General features: G+C 33.1%; 1 protein-coding gene across 2 annotated transcripts; it reads left to right on the top strand.

The window, feature by feature from the left end:
- The first annotated feature begins 13,648 nt into the window (after positions 1–13,648).
- LOC111388554 (gibberellin receptor GID1B-like) lies at positions 13,649–15,817 on the top strand. 2 transcript variants are annotated; one of them, XM_023013306.1, is made up of 2 exons: positions 13,649–13,974; positions 14,418–15,817. In XM_023013306.1, exons 1-2 carry the CDS (start codon positions 13,936–13,938, stop codon positions 15,402–15,404), a joined length of 1,026 nt encoding a protein of 341 aa, XP_022869074.1. In that variant the 5' UTR covers positions 13,649–13,935; the 3' UTR covers positions 15,405–15,817. The 2 variants fall into 2 exon arrangements, with proteins under 2 accessions (XP_022869074.1, XP_022869073.1); XM_023013305.1 differs by having other exon boundaries at positions 13,653–13,974; positions 14,415–15,817.
- The last annotated feature ends 4,554 nt before the right edge of the window (positions 15,818–20,371 follow it).

The raw sequence follows: 20,371 nt of genomic DNA, 5'->3' as shown, positions 1-20,371 counted from the left end.
TTCTCAACATGACATTGGGATCATATGGAATTCCTACAGGCTGATTAACCGGTTGATTTGCATGAGGTCTGATGTTTGGTCCTGATTGGCAACAAAATTACCATAATTAGGGCCATTACCATTAGCCTGGACATCTACTCCCTCGTTACCACGTGGAATATTCTATCCATTGTTTAGGACATTATCTCTCACGTTTGTATTACCCCCCAAGTTAGGCATACCACTACTACTACTTTGATTTGGTATTGTAGCACCTCCTTGGTTTGAAGTAGAGGGGCCAGAAAGTGGTTCTACCCCTTGACTTGGACTTGGGACCGAAGGATTATGTCCTACGATCGTCCTAGTTTGAAAGTGACTTGCAAGAGGTATAGCCGGTTGACATATTTGGCCCACTAACTTGTTCATTGTTTCATTCAACGTCTTTAGTTGTTTGGCCATATTGTCATAGTGTGCATTACCACTTTGTGTAAATCTTTCCATATTATGAATACTTCGAAGATTTACCTGTTCAACGACGTCTTGCGTGAGTTCTCCAAGCAATGCACGCATGGTTCGAGGACTCAGCTCCGTCATTGGTTCGTAACGACTGTTACTGCTCTGATTTTGTCCATCTGTTCGTGGAGAGGCATGTTGCTCCTCATATCGCTCGATTACAGACTGGATTCCTCCCTGACTTGCTCCTTCCTTGTCGGATCTCTGAGGCATATTGTTTCACCTTTTGCACCTTCAACACCTAACACCACCGTTCCACTGGGTGTGCCAAATTGTTTCGCGCGTGTTAATTCGCTTACAATTAAAGAGGATTAGACGATTGTGTAAGGGACGAAACCTCTTGAGAAAAAGTCCCAAAAAGAGGTGTTCCTTTTATTGGCGATGAACTTTACAATTGGAAATGGAAAACAACGTGCCTCCAAAGGGCGCAAGCACACGAGTTACAGGAAAGGAAGTGTTTAAGTCTAAAAGCTAAAGAAATGAAAATTACATATTCTCTGTTACAGAGTTTTGGATTCGGTCCTTTGCTTCTAAGTTCTTTCTCCCTTTTATACTTCATAGGCGATCCCTTTGTGATTAACTGCTCTAAAAAACTGCTTGATCGCCCTATAACTACCCACTTTCTTTGTAGTGGCCATTTTGTCATGAAACTGTCCTTTTAACTGCTGGCATTATCTTGCATCGTTCAACCGCTTTCGATTGAACCCCTTGAGTCGTGGAACGTGGTAAGGTTACTTTAGCAACTGCCTCAATAACTGCATTTCTTGATAATCATAATGCGTTATATTTGTTGATACCTTGGGCGACTTGAAGATTTGGGCGAGACTCCGGGCGACCGTATGCCACTCTATTCGTTCAGACTCTGAGCGACTTGCAAACTTGGGCGATGGCGTTACCGCACTATTGGGCCCCTTATTTGGGCCTTCACCTTGATTCGTTCAATTGGATTTCGTTCTTTGGGCTATCTGATTTGGGGATCCTCCAATTGGGCTTTACTCTCTGGGCTGTTCGATTTGGGCTGAATTTTTATGTGTCAACACCTAGATTTGTTATTGTATCCTTATTGTAGCCTCGAAGAATAGCAATGCTCTGTTGGTAATAGGCCCTCCAGGTGTCCACAAAGTCTAATGCTGCTCTATGGGGGTCATGACTCATTCGAGTACTTCAGTCCTTCCTATACGTGCCTGAATTAGGCTCTTAGGTGATAGGTCACCCAATGCCCTTGAGGATTGCTCATTTTGTGGCCTCAGGTTGCCCTTAGGCTAGCTTTCTGTAGACTTAATAAGAAAAATTCAAGTGACACCAAATGACGTCTTTTGATCAAAGAATCATAATTTTTTCAACTGATGCTCCCAACCTCCAAATGATGCTCTCTTTGATCCGTAGCGAAGCTAACCTCTTCAATATGAACTCCACAAAATTTCAGTCCCAAAAAGTACATGACTCATGAGATATTTCCCTCGCAATATACCAAAATTACGACAACGTCACTGTCTAATGTTGTTGCCTTCGACCCCTTAAATTGCCTAATAAAACGGACTCCAATTGTATGCCTCAGTGGGAAGCTTCCTAACACCTTGGGAAAGCTCATGTCTAGTAGTTCTTCTTATGTAAATATGCAACATCATCTTCGCAATATCTATTTTCACTTGTTCTGTGAAATGATAATTATTCATTTCTCTTAAGATCTCGCTTTTTTTTTTTTCCTCCAAAAGTTTGTTAATTAACACTTTCTCGGTATACAATGAAGCGCCATTAAACATTTCTTGATTACAAGTTGTTTGGTCAATTTTGACAAAAATTCGAATGGCAGTACCTCTCATCTTTATAAAGTTTTAAATATTTATTTCATTTATGGGTATTCAGCATCAATAATTTTCTTGTTAAATCGTGCTAGTGTTTCTCTAAATCATGAAAACAAAGCCAATAAGCTATTTAATAGGCTTAATTTGGAAGAATGCTTAACCACCAAATATAATTCAACTTCAAATCGTTAATTGGCATCATTTAGTGCTATTATTGACCATTTCACTGAGGATGGAAATTTTTAGCGCATTTCTCTAACACCAATCGTATGATTTCGGCCTAGGCCCATATATTTCTACTCAATTGGATGGGCCAATACCCGAAAGGCAATAGTGCATTTGGGCTTAGCTTATGCAATTTGATAATTAGGGTTTGTAGAATTTGCTATATGACAAACACGGGATCCTGAACAAACAGATTTCCTCTATGGTTGGATTTATTTTTTATTTATTTATTTATTTATTTATTTTGCCAATGCTCAATGAAAAATTGTCAAGTGTCTCTCTACACAAAACCTTGTCAAACTTCCATGTATACATTGCATTTCTCCATTGACAACTGTTAGAATAATGCTACATAACAATACTGATGTTAAAACACGTGTCTGCATGCCACATAGGTGCCATCAAATGATAAATTTAATTAAATTAGTATATGCGACCTATTTAATTTAAAGTAATAATATTTATCTCGACCGATGATCAATGTTCCTAGTGTGAGTTAAGTGATCAAATATCTTGAGTGTAACTCATATCCTACATTAAAAGGTTCGATCACTTGTCATTATTTAATTGGCACCTAAACTTCTATGCATTTAGATAGATAGTATTGTTTTTTAATATAACTTATCATTTAACCCTTGTGTAGCTAAAAAATTAAAGTTATAGTTTAACAATTAATTGTTATCATCCATTTCGAGGATCCACAATGTTTATCAATTTTCTAACTACATATCTTGATCAAACTTTATCAAACTATACTAAAAATATGGTTGGTTCTTCCACATACATAACACAGCCCTTGCTCATTCTTCTCTTTGCCTTTGTTATTCTTAGGTTGGAAATTTTTCCTATAACGATGAAAGTTTTTCTTAAACTTATTACATCGAGTCCTAAATTGCTTTGATGAGCTAGTAGGGTTTTTTGAATTTTCTACCGAGTTTGCCTTAGCATGTGATTCACTAACTTTGTTGATACGATTTCTATGATGTTCTTCTATTCTCAAGGAATTGAATACTGGGTTCAATGTTAAAATTCCTTGCTTATGTCTAAGACTTTTAGCAAAGTCTGACCAAGAAGGTGGAAGTTTATCTATAAGGCATGAAATCTTATAGTTCTCATTGAAACTTGACCCTTTTTCTTCTACGAGTCGTAATAAATCTTGAAATTGATGAATTTGTTCGTTTTTGTCCACCATAGCATATTTGTTAAAGGTTGACGCGTTAAATCTATCGACTCCAGCATCATCAATTCCATTTTCTTCCTCTAATGTTTCCCAAAGCTCTTTAACACTCTTGATATTTTGATAAATATCATAAAGTCTATCAGAAAGAACACTTAAAATCCGATTATGACAATGGAATTCAATTTGTTCTGGGTTATACCAAGAAGTAGAATCTCTACCTTCATTATCTTCTTTTATAGCAGAAATTAACCCTAAAACGGTCAACCAATATTTCATTTGTTTTTTCCATCTTTTAAAAAATTTTCCATCAAAGTTTTCTGGTTTAGCACTATTAGTATCTTCACGAGATGCCATTCTTACACTACGAATTACTAAGGCAAAGAGAAGTAACTGTAAATATATATATATATATATATATAAATTTGTCAATGAATAATACCAACAATAAAATTTTCCAATTAAATCAAATATTTAAAACTTGACAATATTAATTCAAATATTCCAAGTAACAATATAACAAATTAAAGGAATATTTAAAATGACATAGTCACAATTTAATTTTATGTTCAAGTCAATCAATCAAGTAGATAATATAAGTTTTAAGACTTTTTACTAAGTTATCAAAATGAAATAAGTGCTTAAAGTTAAAAATATTGAAGCAATATTGAATAGTGCAATAATCAATAAAATTTCCTTGAGCTTCCAAAATGAGAATTTATGTAGTAAGTTCATAAAAGGTTCAAAAATTTAATAGAATCAAAAAATTGAAGCGTAATAACAATGAGTATGTTAGCAACTACCAAGTATTATTATCACACAAACCACACACATGACTTTAGATTGTTGTAAAATTAACGTAATTTGTGTAATGTACTATCAATTATAAGCATAAATCAAATAAATAAATATGAGAATAGAGTTAGAAAAGCTGGCCTAAGAGAGTCGCGATAAATGCTGTCATAAAGTCGTGTGACATCCCCTTCATGTGGGTACTTTCGGCACTGCACGACTCCAAGATAAAACCTCTATAGCTCACAACTGATTCTCCTTCTATGGGCATGACCACAAGGAGAGAAAGAACAGGCCCTTATCAATTGCCAAAAGTATTTAGAAGAAGATAAAAATAACAAGAGAGTGGTATGAAAAGAGAGTAGAAAGTATTTTTGTATTTGATTTTATTGTGTCTAAGAATGTGAAATCCACCCCCTTTTTATAGTAGAAGAATTCAACCATCTCATTATGAAAATTAATAAAATTCAACATATATTACAAATATAATAATGGGATTAAATTTGTATTTAATCTAAAATTAAACACAAAACTGAAAAATTAAAAAAATAAAACTGAAAACTTAAGAATTAAAATAAAAACTGAAATTTTTAATATTTAATTTGAAAGTTTTATAACTTATTAATTTTTTTTTTCCAACACTTAGAACTCAACTCCAACGCACATGAAATGCATATGAAGCTTTTAATGTGATTTCCTCATTAGCTTTTTGGCCTTGATTTGTTATTGTATCCTTATTGTAGCCTCGAAGAATAGCAATGCTCTGTTGGTAATAGCCCCTCCAGGTGTCCACAAAGTCTAATGCTGCTCTATGGGGGTCATGACTCATACGAGTAGTTCAGTCCTTCCTATACATGCCTGAATTAGGCTCTTAGGTGAAAGGTCACCCAGTGCCCTTGAGGATTGCTCATTTTGTGGCCTAAGGTTGCCCTTAGGCTAGCTTTCTGTATAGACTTAATAAGAAAAATTCAAGTGACACCAAATGACGTCTTTTGATCAAGGAATCATAATTTTTTTCAATTGATGCTCCCAACCTCCAAATGATGCTCTCTTTGATCCGTAGCGAAGCTAACCTCTTCAATATAAACTCCACAAAGTTTCAGTCCGAAATAGTTACACGACACATGAGATATTTCCCTCGCAATATACCAAAATTACGACAACGTCACTGTCTAATGTTGTTGCCTTCGACCCCTCAAATTGCCTAATAAAACGGACTCCAATTGTATGCCTCAGTGGGAAGCTTCCTAACACCTTGGGAAAGCTCAAATCTAGTATTTCTTCTTATGTAAATATGCAACATCATCTTCGCAATATCTATCTTCACTTGTTCTGTGAAATGATAACTATTCATTTCTCTTAAGATCTCGTTTTTTTTTTTTCAAACTCCAAAAGTTTGTTAATTAACACTTTCTCGGTATACAATGAAGCGCTATTAAACATTTCCTGATTACAAGTTGATTGGTCTATCTTGACAAAAATCTGAATGACAGTATCTCTCATCTTTATAAAGTTTTAAATATATATTTCGTTTATGAGTATTCAGCATCAATAATTTTCTTGTTAAATCGTGCTAGTGTTTCTCTAAATCATGAAAACAAAGCCAATAAGCTATTTAATAGGCTTAATTTGGAAGAATGCTTAACCACCAACTATAATTCAACTTCATATCGTTAATCGGCATCATTTAGTGCTATTATTGACCATTTCACTGAGGATGGAATTTTTTAGCGCATTTCTCTAACACCAATCGTATGATTTCGGCTTAGGCCCATATATTTCTACTTAATTGGATGGGCCAATACTAGAAAGGCGATAGTATATTTGGGCTTAGCTTATGCAATTTGATAATTAGGGTTTGTACCCTTTCTTATGTTAGAATTTGCTATATGCACAAACACGGGATCCTGAACAAACAGATTTCCTCTATGGTTGGATTTATTTTTTATTTATTTATTTTTGTTTTTTTTTTTTTTTTTTTTTTTTTTTTTTTTTTTGCCAATGCTCAATGAAAAATTGTCAAGCGTCTCTCTACACAAAACCTTGTCAAACTTCCATGTATACATTGCATTTCTCCATTGACAACTGTTAGAATAATGCTACATAACAATACTGACGTTAAACACGTGTCTACATGGCACATAGGTGCCTTCAAATAATAAATTTAATTAAATAAATATATGCGACCTATTTAATTTGAAGTAATAATATTTATCTCGACCGATGATCAATGTTCCTAGTGTGAGTTAAGTGGTCAATATCTTGAGTGTAACTCATATCCTACATTAAAAGGTTCGATCACTTATCATTATTTAATTGGTACCTAAACTTCTATGCATTTAGATAGATAGTATTATTTTTTAATATAACTTATCATTTAACCCTTGTGTAGCTAAAAATTTAAAGTTATAGTTTAACAATTAATCGTTATCATCCATTTCGAGGATCCACAATGTTTATCAATTTTTTAACTACATATTTTGATCAAGCTTTATCAAAATATATACTAAAAATATGATTTTTAAATGCACTAAAGACGGTCTTAATGTCACATTGACCAGTGTAACACCAGTGGTATGACATATTATTATTACTTCAATTATTAACGTTGATAAATAACTGCTTTTCGTATATTTTGAATTTTACATCTACAATCTCGAGTAAATTCGTGTTACATCCACAAGTTTTAGTACAATCAAATTGAGTGTAGAGAAATATCGCCTAAAACTGAAAATTAACAAGATGTTGAGAACCGGGTTTGGTCATTTGAATTTTAAATTACAAGAATTCATTTAAAATTTAATACATATCAGAATCGACCCAAAATACCTTATTTTATATTCTATTCACTTTTAGTTTCCAAAGTTAATCAAATTGCAATAAAATACGAAGTGGAACCATCAAAAGGCAAAATGTCGGCATGGTGTGTGGGTGGCACATGCTTTAGCTAACTTCATGTGTGAGAAATGAATTTCTACTTCTCTAATATCAATAAGACGATTATGGAATATATAATTTGCGAAAATAAAAAATTGATGAGTGTGTTTAACTCATACATGTCGTTTTGATGTGTATTTTGGTGCTGTTTTATAGGTTGGATGAAGTGATGCAAATGGTGCAAAAAGGAGAAGAAACAAGTGATGTTGACATGAATCAAGAAGAAAAGAGAACAAAAAGGGTGAAAAGAGAATTCCAATACACAAACGGGAACCCAAACACTACAACCCGATGCCTAAGCGCCACTTGACGAGCCAAGGAAGAAAACAAGACAGCAAAGGGGCGCTTGGGCGCCACCCAAGATAAAAGTATGGCGTCCAAGCATCACGACAAGCCAAATGAAGCAGAAAATCAACAGCTAGGTGCCACACCTTCAGCCCCCATGCGCCACCCACGTACTACATCGCGGTGTCTAGGTGCCACCAAGCCAACGCCTAGGCGATGCGCCTTATTTTTAAGGATTTGCCCATAATGACTCCAAATTCAAGAAAAACATTAGAGATGCATAAATACATCTGGAGAGACCTTTTGAGAGGGTTACAAAACTTGAGAACATAATTTGGGAATTAGAGAGAAAGAAACCATCGAAGAAAAACAAGAAATCAAGCGTGCAAGCATTGATTTGAAGAAGAAGATTATCTTGGTGCAAGATTTATTAACTTTTCTATATTTTAATTCAAAACCGAGTGATGTACTCAATTATTATTCTTTATTTTTCTTCATTCATTATGAGTAACTAAACTTTTTACTAGAGCTAACAATATAATTTATTAAGACTCTTTAATTCAATTTTCAAGATTTTGGTTTTTTAAATTTCATATGTTGATTTTATTTATGGATTTTAATGCTTGAATTCTTTGGCCAATTATTCATTGATCTTATGAATCTATTACGAGTCGAGATGTGAGTTTTATGTTTAGACCACATAGTAAAATTTGGAAATTGGTATAAAAGAGTAAATATATATTTTCTAGTTAATGAAGGCAGTTGTTACATAGATTCTTAGAAATTAAATACGTTTAGTTGAGCTATATCTCGATTCAAGTATAGATATGAAATTGACTTAATCAATAGAATCAATTTGAACTCGAGAGAGATAAATTGAATATATTAGATGAATTCAAATGAGCACTACATTTTGCTTTGAATCTTGATTAAAGAATTAAAGATAACCAATAAATAAAATTGTGTACCTTAATATCCCTTTCATATTTAAAAAATCTAATTTAAATTTTTGGTGCATTTTGATATATTCAATTTGTTAGAAATAGTTAGATCAACAATTACTAAATTATTGTTTATTTTCATCAAATAAGAGTAGAATTAGTGAAATATGAATAAATAATAGTTATTGTGAGAACAATTATTCGAACTCAAAGGTCAATTATATTACTTGTTCGATATCGTACACCTACAATAGAAAAATGCAATGAAAACCTTTTGATTTTCAAGTTGATATGATCAATAATGATACGACCTCAACTATGGCCTCCTGAATTTTACCATTTTGCTAAATTGATATTAGCGTTCAACTTAAAGTGTCACTTACAAGAAGTATTGAGTTCATCTTGCTAGAGGCTTGAAAAAATTCTCAAGGGCCAACTACCAAGATGGGTGCATGTTCTTCTAAAGCGACGACAAGAATGAGTAAATTAGAAGATAGTTGCCCCCCAGGGCACATCCAAGTTGGTGGAACAATCACATTGGGGGGCTCTGGAACCAAGCGTGGGGAGTTCGATTCCTGTTGGGAACCTTTGATCCAATAAATGAGGAATTATTGGTGGATTAATCACCATGGAGGAGGCTTCCTTTGGGGAAGGAGTAAAAACCATGTGGGAACCAACAAGGGCACATCCTGCGATTTACCTCCCTGAGCAGCTGAGGGGCCGGAGGTTCAGGGACGAGGATATATAGTCTGGCGTAAGTTGGGACACCTCGTTAAAAAAAAAAAAAAAAAAAAAAAAATTAGAAGATAGTGTGTACTTTCATAGAGTACATGTCACTCATGACCTTATGACACCATCAAATTATGCGTACATGCATGTCACTAGTGACCATATAACATCATTAAATTGTATAATTAATTAAGAATATATAATACGTAAAGTTGGCATTTTCATACGTCGTGTTAGTTCAATATGGTAAAAATAGCCGTATAAAATATAGTAATATACATACACCACGTGGCAGTCCTTTGAAGTTCGAGAATATATTAATTGCTCCATTTTGTGATATATAATATAACTTTTTTTAGTTGAGTATGTTTGGTTGGTCAAGTCTAGAAGTAAAATTACTTAAAATGATTATTGATTTCTTTAAGTGAAAAAAGTTACTTTTCGATTATGTATTACTTTAGTATCAAATTAAATAACTTTAATTATTCTAACTTTTGTCAATAAAAATTACTTTTAATTATTTACAAATATCATTAAAATTATTCAGTTGAAATTACTAATTCAAAGTTGAAGTGGGAATGAAATTCTTTGTTAAAATATATTTGGTCCATGTTTGATAGAAATTAAAATTCAGATATTAACATGAGTCAAGGTCATACATATTTTATAAGGTCCATAACTTTTCAATCATATATTTCATCAACTTTTATCAAATCTACCAAAATTCTGATTTTAATCTCCACCAAAAAGGGGGTTGGACTTTAATAATAATCTTAACATGATTAGGTCATCCTAAAAGTCAATCTCTGTGCTTCAGCAAGATTATGCTCGACGCTAATCCCTCAAGCATGTTCTTCGGCTCATAACGAGATCATTGAGGTAAAATGTAAGGCCATGAGGAATATGTAATGGACGGATGTGATGATGTCGGGTGAGGATCCCGAAACTGTGGTGGGGGAATGGATTAAGCGTTCATTGGTTTTAGTACTAAGGAATGTCAATGCTCACATAATTAATTACATATATAAAGAGCAGAGTCGGATATTTGAAGTCTAAGGTTCAATAAAGTATCGATACATTGGTACTCATTGATCCTAAACATATTTGCAGAATGTTTGATTATTCTTATTATTACGTTGTCAAAAATAGGTTTCATGTAAAATAAATTTAACTTTCGAGGCATGCTAGATAAATTTAATAGGTAAGACTTTGTTACCAATCTTTTTCAGTTAAGAGTTGAGATAGTTATGTTCCCCCAAAAATAGTGCGTCAAATGGTAAGAAGAAAGCCGGAGGCGGGGTCCATTATAGGTAAGCCCGGCCCATAAAAAAAGGCCAGCACTGGGCCCTATCCCAAGAAGAAAAAAGGTTCTCCGAGCGATATGCGTTTTAATGCAGAGGGTTTTGAGGAGTTCTGAGGGTATATTTGGTAATTCGAAGGGGGGTAGCGGCTGCAAAGAGTCGAGAAGGAAACCTGTTCCGACCACGTGTCTTGGCCTCGGCCGCACGCTGGAAAAGTATTGTGACCTTTCCTTTTTTTCGTCAATTCTATTTTTAGAAGCCATACAAGTAAGTACGCCTATGGACAAAGCCATTCTTATTAGCTCCGAAGTTTTCCTTTCTAAATTCGACGCTATAAACCTCGATCTATACTTAAGCGAGCACTCGAGTCCCCCTTAGATCTAAATACTTAAACTATATTCGAGTACATTTAAATACATCATACGTTAAGAATAACTTGTATAGCAACTTCCTTTTGCAAGCGATTTCCCTAAATGGATTGGTCACAAGATGAAAACTACAACATTTAGGATTAACTAGTGATTGTCACGTATGGATGTCGTTATAACACTTATTTTTCTTCATCACATTTTGATTTTGAACATTTCACTGATCTGAAAATGGAGGTCAAATATTTAATTGCATTTTTGCATTATTATATGTTTTGCTTATTAAAAAAATACAATGGACAAATGAATTTTTTTAAAGAAAATTTTGGAGAGAAACCACAACCAAGAACTATTTATATTAATTTGAGAACAAGAATACGATGAAAAAATGTTTAAGACGTGAATGTGATAGTTTGTAAAAGTTATGAACCTTCATACAATTAAAATGTAGTTTGGTTATTGAAAAATTGTAGTGTGAAATATTTAGCCATAACTTATGTATAATATTGTTTTTAATTTCTTAATACATTTTTTAAAATTCATTTTTAACCACACATTCGCATAATAAAATATATTACAAGTGCATAAAAAAAATTCTAACTTTTTAATCATACATTCTTCAACAAATAACTATTTCAAAACTCATTTTTCTTAAAAAAAAATCTCTTTTTAATTGGTATCAAACGGGGACTTAAATAATAGTTTTTAGAGTCTATAATTTTATATTATAACTACTATAACTTGGATAAAATTTACTTCAATTGTGAAATGTGGATGTTTTTATTTAAGATCTTATTTTAGTTTATGAATACATAAATATAATTTTTTATTAATAAATTTTCATTTCCAATTATGTATACATAATATATAATTTGATTAAAAAATTTAAAAATAAAAATGTAATACTAAATATATAATTAAATTAATTAAACGGGACAATAAATGGACTTTTTAATCTTTGCCCTGGCCAGTTTCTCAAATATTCAATGGATGGTAATGACCACCTTGATCCACCCCATTGTCATTCTCAAATCTCCACTAACATGCATTTGATAGAAATTTACAAATTTCAAACAAATTTTATTAATCTCGATAAGAATTGATTTATGTTATATCCAATTTGAATGGCAACTATGTTTTATTCACGTTAAAGTGGCAATCTAAGTGCTTGTTTGGTAAAAGTTTTGATAATTGATTTTTTGAACGTTAGAGATAAAGTGGGTCATATCTGTTAGGGAAGAATATAAAAATGACGACTGAAATAGTGAAATAACAATCAAAAAATTGATTTTAATTGACTTAAAATCATTACCAAACAAAGCTCTAAATTAACTCTTGCCAATTATACAAAATTACAAACAATGGTTCATTCCATTTAAAGATCAACTCCAACGTTTGGGTTTACAGAAGCATGCATCAACGTGTAAAGATTTGATATATCAAGAAATTAGGAATTGTTAAAAATATGCCAAACATGTAAAAAAGTATGTCTCACTTACAAAAACCCAATAACATGTGAGGTTGTCTTTTGTCCAATGTAAATATGGAAAACATATCACACGGCCTTTAAATTCTAGAAAACTCGTACGTTAGAAAGAAGAAAACGTGGGGGTAATGTACTTTTATGGTTCTCCTCTAAATGGAACCTTCGACAACTTTGTGTTTGTTTGGTAAGAATTTTGATAATTGATTTTTTTATCGTTAAAGATAAAGTGGACCTTATCTGTGAAAGAAAAATTCGAAAATGATAACTGTAATAATGAAATAACATCAAAATTTTGATTTTAATTGACTTTTTAGCTGTATCAAACAAGCTCTTTGTAGCAAAGATTAGGACATGTTTGACCTACATTCTTTTAAAAATATATATTCCTAAATAGTGATTTGACATAATTTCAACCACACGTTATTCAATAAAATAATATTACATCCAAATCCAAAACTTTTACTTATTTTTTAACTACACATTTTTCATCAATACATTATGCAAAAACTGCATTCTTATGAAAATAATATGGTTCAAATAACAGCTAAAACTATTAAGCCCTTATTTGGTTCCCATTTTTTTCTCATTAAAATGTAAAATATGACCGTTATTAATCACATCAAGTTATCAAAGTTGAATTTCTATCTCTTGTGTGGGATCGATAACGACTATATTTTCCATTCTCATTCTTCCAAAAGTGAGAAACAAACGAAGGCTAAATTACTTTACCGTATTATTTATTAAAGGCGAAAGAGGTTTTACTGTCAAAGTAAACTGTTTCTTAGCTCCTCGTTCGAATATATAACGTTTTTGTCAGGATGGATACGTAAAATATTTTCTCATTCAGTCCTAACAAACGTAAGGGAAATGAAAATAAGTATAAATTAATTAATTATCTCTATCTAAAAGAAAACCCAATTTCTTTTAAAAAAATAAAAAAATAAAAAAAAAATAAAAAAAAATCAACGCCTAAATTTGGAAAATCCATGGACCAAATAATAATATACATATAAAAGGGTGTTTAAATCTAAAGTGGGGCCTACCTAAACAGTCGATATCGGCCATCCCTTTTGTCGTCTGTCTCGTTCGCTTTTGACTCTATTCCCCATTTCTCTCTCCTCTTATCTATTATAGTAACAATTATCACACTGCCCCCTCAAGCTTCGACTCTTTATCTTTCATTCACGCACGTAAACATTTTCGGATTTTCCTCTCTATCTTTTATGATTTTTGGTCAGTTTTTCTTGATCTTTTTGTTCGGTAGCCCACATATTTCTATGGTAAATAGATCTCAGAAAGTTTTTGGAGTGCTATGAATAGTAGTAAAACAGGGATTGTTCAAGAGATTAGCGTGACCCTTTAAGGTTTTAGAAGTTTGATTCTTGAAATTACTTCTCATGGCCGGCATTAATGAAGTAAACGTTAGTGAATCAAAGGTACACACTCGACTATTATTCCTGTATTGCTCAAAATTTATTGGTCTTTTATTTGGGATTTTATGAAAATTTCTCTACTTTTGGCTAATTAATCTCGTAGGTTTGAAACTTTTGCTGATGAAAGTTTTCATTTGTTGAGAAAAAGGGTCTGATTTGTGCTGAAAATTTGAATCTTCACCTTTGCATTCGCGGTGATCTTTTTTTGTTTTTATATATTTTCCCCTTTTCTTTTATTGCTCTGATTTGCTTTCGTTCTATGCCTATTTATAAATTGTTTTTCAGAATTTTCATTTACTGTGATTTGTTCTACTGGTTGTATAGTACCTAGGTCAGATACACTTGTATTATCAATTTCTTCACTCAGTTTTAGGGTTTTCACCTTTTTGGTGCTGCAATTGATTGATGAACATGTAATTAGAGCTTGAAACACTCTTTTGCAGAAGGTGGTTCCACTGAATACATGGATTCTTATATCCAATTTCAAGCTTTCTTACAACATGCTTCGCCGTCCAGATGGCACATTTAACCGTGATTTAGCTGAGTTTCTTGATCGAAAAGTCTCTGCTAATGTGAATCCTGTAGATGGGGTTTACTCTTTCGATGAAGTAGGTGGAGCGACGGGCCTTTTCAACCGGGTTTACTTGTCTTCCCTTGCGAATGAGGCTCAATGGCGGATTTTAGAAGTTGAAAAACCACTGAGTACTAATGAAATTGTTCCTGTAATTCTGTTCTTCCATGGGGGTAGCTTTACTCATTCTTCGGCCAATAGTGCCATTTACGATACATTTTGTCGTCGCCTTGTCAACATTTGCAAAGCTGCTGTGGTATCTGTGAATTATCGCCGATCGCCTGAACATCGGTACCCTTGTGCGTATGATGATGGGTGGGCAGCTGTTAAGTGGGTTCACTCTAGACCATGGCTAAGGAGTGGGACGGAGTCGAAGGTTCACTTATATTTGGCTGGAGATAGCTCGGGTGGGAATATAGCGCACCATGTTGCTGCACGAGCTGCTGAAGAGGGTGTTGAAGTATTGGGTAATATGCTTCTTCATCCGATGTTTGGTGGACAAGAGAGAAAGGAATCAGAGAAAAGATTGGACGGGAAATACTTTGTAACGGTTCGAGACAGGGATTGGTACTGGAGAGCCTTTTTACCAGAAGGAGAAGATCGAGACCATCCGGCCTGTAACATATTTGGCCCTAGGGGTAAAAGCATTAAGGGACTTAATTTTCCGAAAAGCTTAGTGGTTGTAGCCGGGTTGGATCTTGTTAAGGACTGGCAATTGGATTATGTTGAAGGGCTTAAGAAATCTGGGCATGAAGTAAAACTCCTCTATCTTGAAAAGGCAACAATTGGATTCTACTTCTTGCCAAATAACGAGCATTTCCATTGCCTCATAGACGAGATCAAGAGCTTCATCCATCCTTAACTGTTAATACATATTTACAAAACTTCAATTAAACGCAGCTATTTATACATAACAGAATCTCAATATTTTACTCGGGGATCCATTTTCCCCCTCTTTTAGCAGGTGTGTAGTTATATGATGTGTAGGGTTATTTCAATGTTAACTTGTCGTTGCTTATGGAAATGAGATTTTGCATCTTAAGATGAACCATCTCCATCCGAAGGTCATTGCCTTTGTTTTGTGGTTTAGAAACACATTCCATATCGGAAGTTCACATATCTTTGTACTGCAGAAAAGTAACTTATCCTTGTGGGTTTGGCAGAGAAAGCACTTTGATTTTGTTCACAAAACATCTGGTAAAAGAGGAATTGTAAGTATTACTGTGGTGTGTTTTATACCTGTGCTCTATAAATATATGAAACTCAGTTTTTTTATGGAATTACTCTTTTTTTTTCCTGGGCTCTGCGCTTGTCATGTGTTGGTATTTATTGCTTGAACATGCTGACTTTATCTAGTATTGAGTTGGAGAGATAAGCGTATCTATTTTTGGGATGCACTTTGTGCTGTGGTGATAGAAATTTGGTGCAATATATATTTGTCGATTTGAGCATGAAAATCATACCAAATGTTGCAAAAACTCTGTTGCTGAAAGGTTTTGTTATAAAATGCGATCATAACTTTTGTATTTGGCATCACGAGTGTTACAATATCAATTTAGGTGGGTGTCAATTAAACGTAGGAATTGAACCCCATTTAATTAGGTTCATAATTTAATATCACATGGACTCTTGTCGTAGAACTCTCGATGTTAAATAGCATTACTCTTTCTATTTGTTGTAAAATATAAAAGTTTCTAGGAAAGAGCGCTATTTATTTGTTGTGTTTGTTATTGTGAAGCTTTGGATAAACTGTTGAGTTGAACAAGAGGATGAAGTTGAGTCATCATGTTCCTTATGCTCTGGGCAACACTTCTACATGCATTATTTCAACTTAGGTCATTGCAATCTACTATATGATCGAAAAATACATGACTTCCAAGAGTACGCAGAGTCTCGATTGATTTAATGTGTACCTTCGTGTCATTACCTCTTACAAAACATTGTAATCTACTATATCATGGAAGAGTGAAGTATGCAATGTCTTAACCTACCGTGTATCTTTATGCCATCATCTGTGTTTGTCTTCTCATAATTTCAAATAGAAGTCAAAATACGATGATTAAATTTCTCACACACACACACATATATATAATGTGTTTGTCTTAAGTCAGCCTCTCTCTTTCGTGGTCTCCACAGAACGAGGGCCATAAACCTCCAAAAAGTATCCTTATTGCAGAAGTATCGTGCGGCATCCAGATATCAAGAAAACTGCATATTATGCATTAATGAATATTTTAGTATAAGAATTGCATCAAAATATTTAATCTTTAGATCACATACAAAAGGAAAATTTTGATAACATACATCTCAAAAATTACAGTGTTTTTTTTTTTTTTTTTTTAACAGATTATTCTCAATTCAACACAGACTTATCAAGTCATTAGCAAATGTACGAGTCTCATATGTAGGTTAAGATAATAATCAAAAAATAAAAAAATCTCAATTCGACAACACTTGTTAGACATTATAAATGACTCTGTCGATTTAAATACGCTGACTACCGGAAGGCACATTCATTTTTTTTTCTATTTTTGGCATATACTTGCAAATTTAAAATGGCATAACGAGCAATTTATGCATAAATTCGTGACAATTATGACTTTTCATATCATTCATTATCTTTAAGATTCAAATGTCAACGTGTCTAATTAAGATTAAGAAGTTATTTTTGAATTTTTAAAATCTTTCTAGCATTCAATACTAAATGAGATTGAATGATATTTATTTCTAAGAAGATTTTGACTTATTTTTCTTATTAACTACTATTCAATAATTACTTACTTTACTTTTACCAAGGGTGATAATAGGGAAAAACTCCATTATATGGAGCAATGCATTTGGCTTTTGATAGCACCAAGAAAGTTGTCATTTTACATTTTGTCACTGTTCTTTTTGTCTGTTTTCGGTTTACTGGCTTATTGGTGTTTGCTTACTCCTCAAAAAACTTATTATTACTATTATAATCAATTACCTGTAATCAATTCTGCTTATGCATTATGCTTCAAGAAGATATTTTTTAGTTGAAAAAATCACTAGTCAGGTTGGCAAAGTTAGATATGTATATTCCTTCCCAATGGTTGCTCTTGATTTTATCGAAAACTGCTTTTAATAAGCGATCGTCGTAAAAAAATATCAAAATAAACATAATTACTTACAAGTTTTTAATATACAAAGAAAGGTGCGAAATGGGGTGAGACTCTTTAGGTACAGTGTGGGATAAATATATATGTATCGTGACGAGTACATAGACAACTCTTTCAACACGACAACACCGCCATATCAAAAGGAGAGTTCTGTTATGAAGGAAGATTATTGTTTTGATAGAATTGTCTCATTTAAACACAGAGTTATATCTCTTGCAGTAGACATTGAGTACTATATAATAAGGATAATCATCCATAAACACAAAATTTAAGATGATTTTATACAAGGTAAACAAAAAACTATAGCTCCCGTTTGGCAGCAATTTTTTACCCCCCCCCCCCCCCAAAATCAAATTTAAATAAATAAATAAAAATAAAAATTCTTCACACCAGATATCCATAACATTTTATAATAAAAGCTTGAGTTGTTGGCGAGGATCACGTGTATATCACTTCAACATTGTCTTCAACAAGCCCCCTCACTTGTGGGCAATGTTCATATTTTTTTCATTAAAGCTTGACACAAGCATAATTTCATATATGTGTGTGGCAGTAAGACTCAAACTCGCAACTTGATACCATGTCGAATCACTTGGCTAAAAAGCACGTTGTTAGTTTTTTCCCCCCCCCCCCCCCCAAAAATCAATTTTTCACTGTTATTTCACTATTTCAGTCGTCATTTTTGACCTCTTCACTCACGGATAGGACCCACTTTTCTCCTTAACGATCAAAAAATCGATTCTCATAATCACCACCGAACAAGCTTATATAACCTTCCCGAAAAAGAATTCAATACACAAAAATAGCAACAAAAATGCCAATTGAAAGATCGCTTGAAAAGTATGATCTTTGAATTCATATTTGCATGTCAAAAACAACCTCGATGCATGAAAGCACGCGAGTGATGTGGTCCACAAAATTCTACACGTGCAATCTTAAATTGAGTTCATCGAAATAATTTTTAGTGTACATTTAACATAAATAGAAGCAAAAAGTATATCTCACCAAGAGTCCAAAATAAACTTCCAATTAATCTTTGTTACCCAAGTATCTTGTTTACACTTTACCCATTCTCACCCTAAAGTTAAAATCCCACACCCCACCAAAATACATCAAAATCTCAAGAAATAATGATTAGATATGAGTCCAAACATTGGATCTCTCCATCTTTTGACATTGATTTGATAAATTCTTGTCAATTCTTGATTGCTTTGATTTTGATACAAGGTTGTTTGGGGTTTGAGCTATACCATTTGAACCATTGTTTCCATCATCAAGCATAACTCATTTATTTGTTGACCATTTCTGTCCAAGTACAATGATTTAGATTGCTCACACTCCATTTAAAGAAATCCACTAGTTTAACATAAGAACTGTTATGGTTTTTAATTTTTGCCAAGTGACTTGCTGTCCAAATTAATTCAAAAATTTAACAGATTTAGATAGTTACAAAATATTGTCTTAAGTACATTTGTTTTGTTACGTTGAAATGAGCAATTTATTTTTTTTCTATCATTTCATTCTATTCATCACTGCACCCATTGAACATCCAATGAACCGACCTTGAGAAAAGTTCGAGCTAGCCCTGTTCGTGACTCGGAGGAACCGAGTCGAGGCTCAAGCTGAACCCCATTTTGGGGTGTAGGCTAGAGCCCAATCCAGCTTGGTCCATTTTCGGTCCGTAACAAGCCGAACCTTAGAAAAAAAAATTGCCGACAGAACTTTAATAATATAAAAAAAAAAATTCAAATACAAAAAGTGTAGCTGCCTTAACAAGCGTAGCTGCCTGTTAAGGCAGCATGTAGCTACTTTATGATAGATGTAAATTTAAAATCAAATTTGAATTTCAAATTTAATAAAAATAATTATATATTTTGCTATAAATATGAGTTAAATTTTTGCGTTTCATATCAATTTACTTCAATCAGTTTTAATTTGCAGTATTCTAGTTTCGACTTCAATCTTCAATTTTTTTGCTTTGATATTCAATTTCTTTTACTCTAATATTTAGTATCTTTTGTTATAATAACCTTAAATGGATTTTACTAGTGATGAAATTAATCAATTTAACGGTAGTTCGAGTATTCCAACCAACTACGATGCATCTCAAAATGTTCAAATTGATTTGGAAGATATCGAAAGAAGCAACAGCAAATTCAGTACCTGACGAACACCCGCGGTCGCCCGTGCTAGATTTGCCGGCATTAAATTATTATTTTTTTGGTATCAATGTATATTTTTTTTTTTGGATATATATATCTGATAATTTAATTTGTTTTCAAGTAACTCTTGTAGCTCTGTTGGTAAGAGACCAGTTTAGTAAACCGAAGGTCAGGAGTTCAACATTTAGTGGGTTTTAACAATAAATGTAACATGTGTAGATATGTTAACTTTTAGTAAAGTAATAGATATTTGGTTATTAAAACTCGTGCAATGGGAAAGATTCGAACCACCTTCCTCTTTAAAGTTTTGGAATGCTTGCCCACTATGACATTTAATGAATATCAAAGTCAAGTGTAACAAAAATATAATAATAGATGTATTTGATTTTTATTTTTTTTGTGGTAATTACCGATCAATGGTCAACAATCACCCATACTCATTCGAACTCCAAAATCCGCCACTGGAAAGATGTACTCAACACTAAAAAGTTGAAAAGATAATACTCGAATTGTTGGTAACATAT

The sequence above is a fragment of the Olea europaea genome, unplaced genomic scaffold, assembly GCF_002742605.1.
Source record: "Olea europaea var. sylvestris unplaced genomic scaffold, O_europaea_v1 scaffold505, whole genome shotgun sequence".
Lineage (NCBI taxonomy): Eukaryota > Viridiplantae > Streptophyta > Magnoliopsida > Lamiales > Oleaceae > Olea > Olea europaea.
This window is presented reverse-complemented; position numbering and strand designations above follow the sequence as displayed.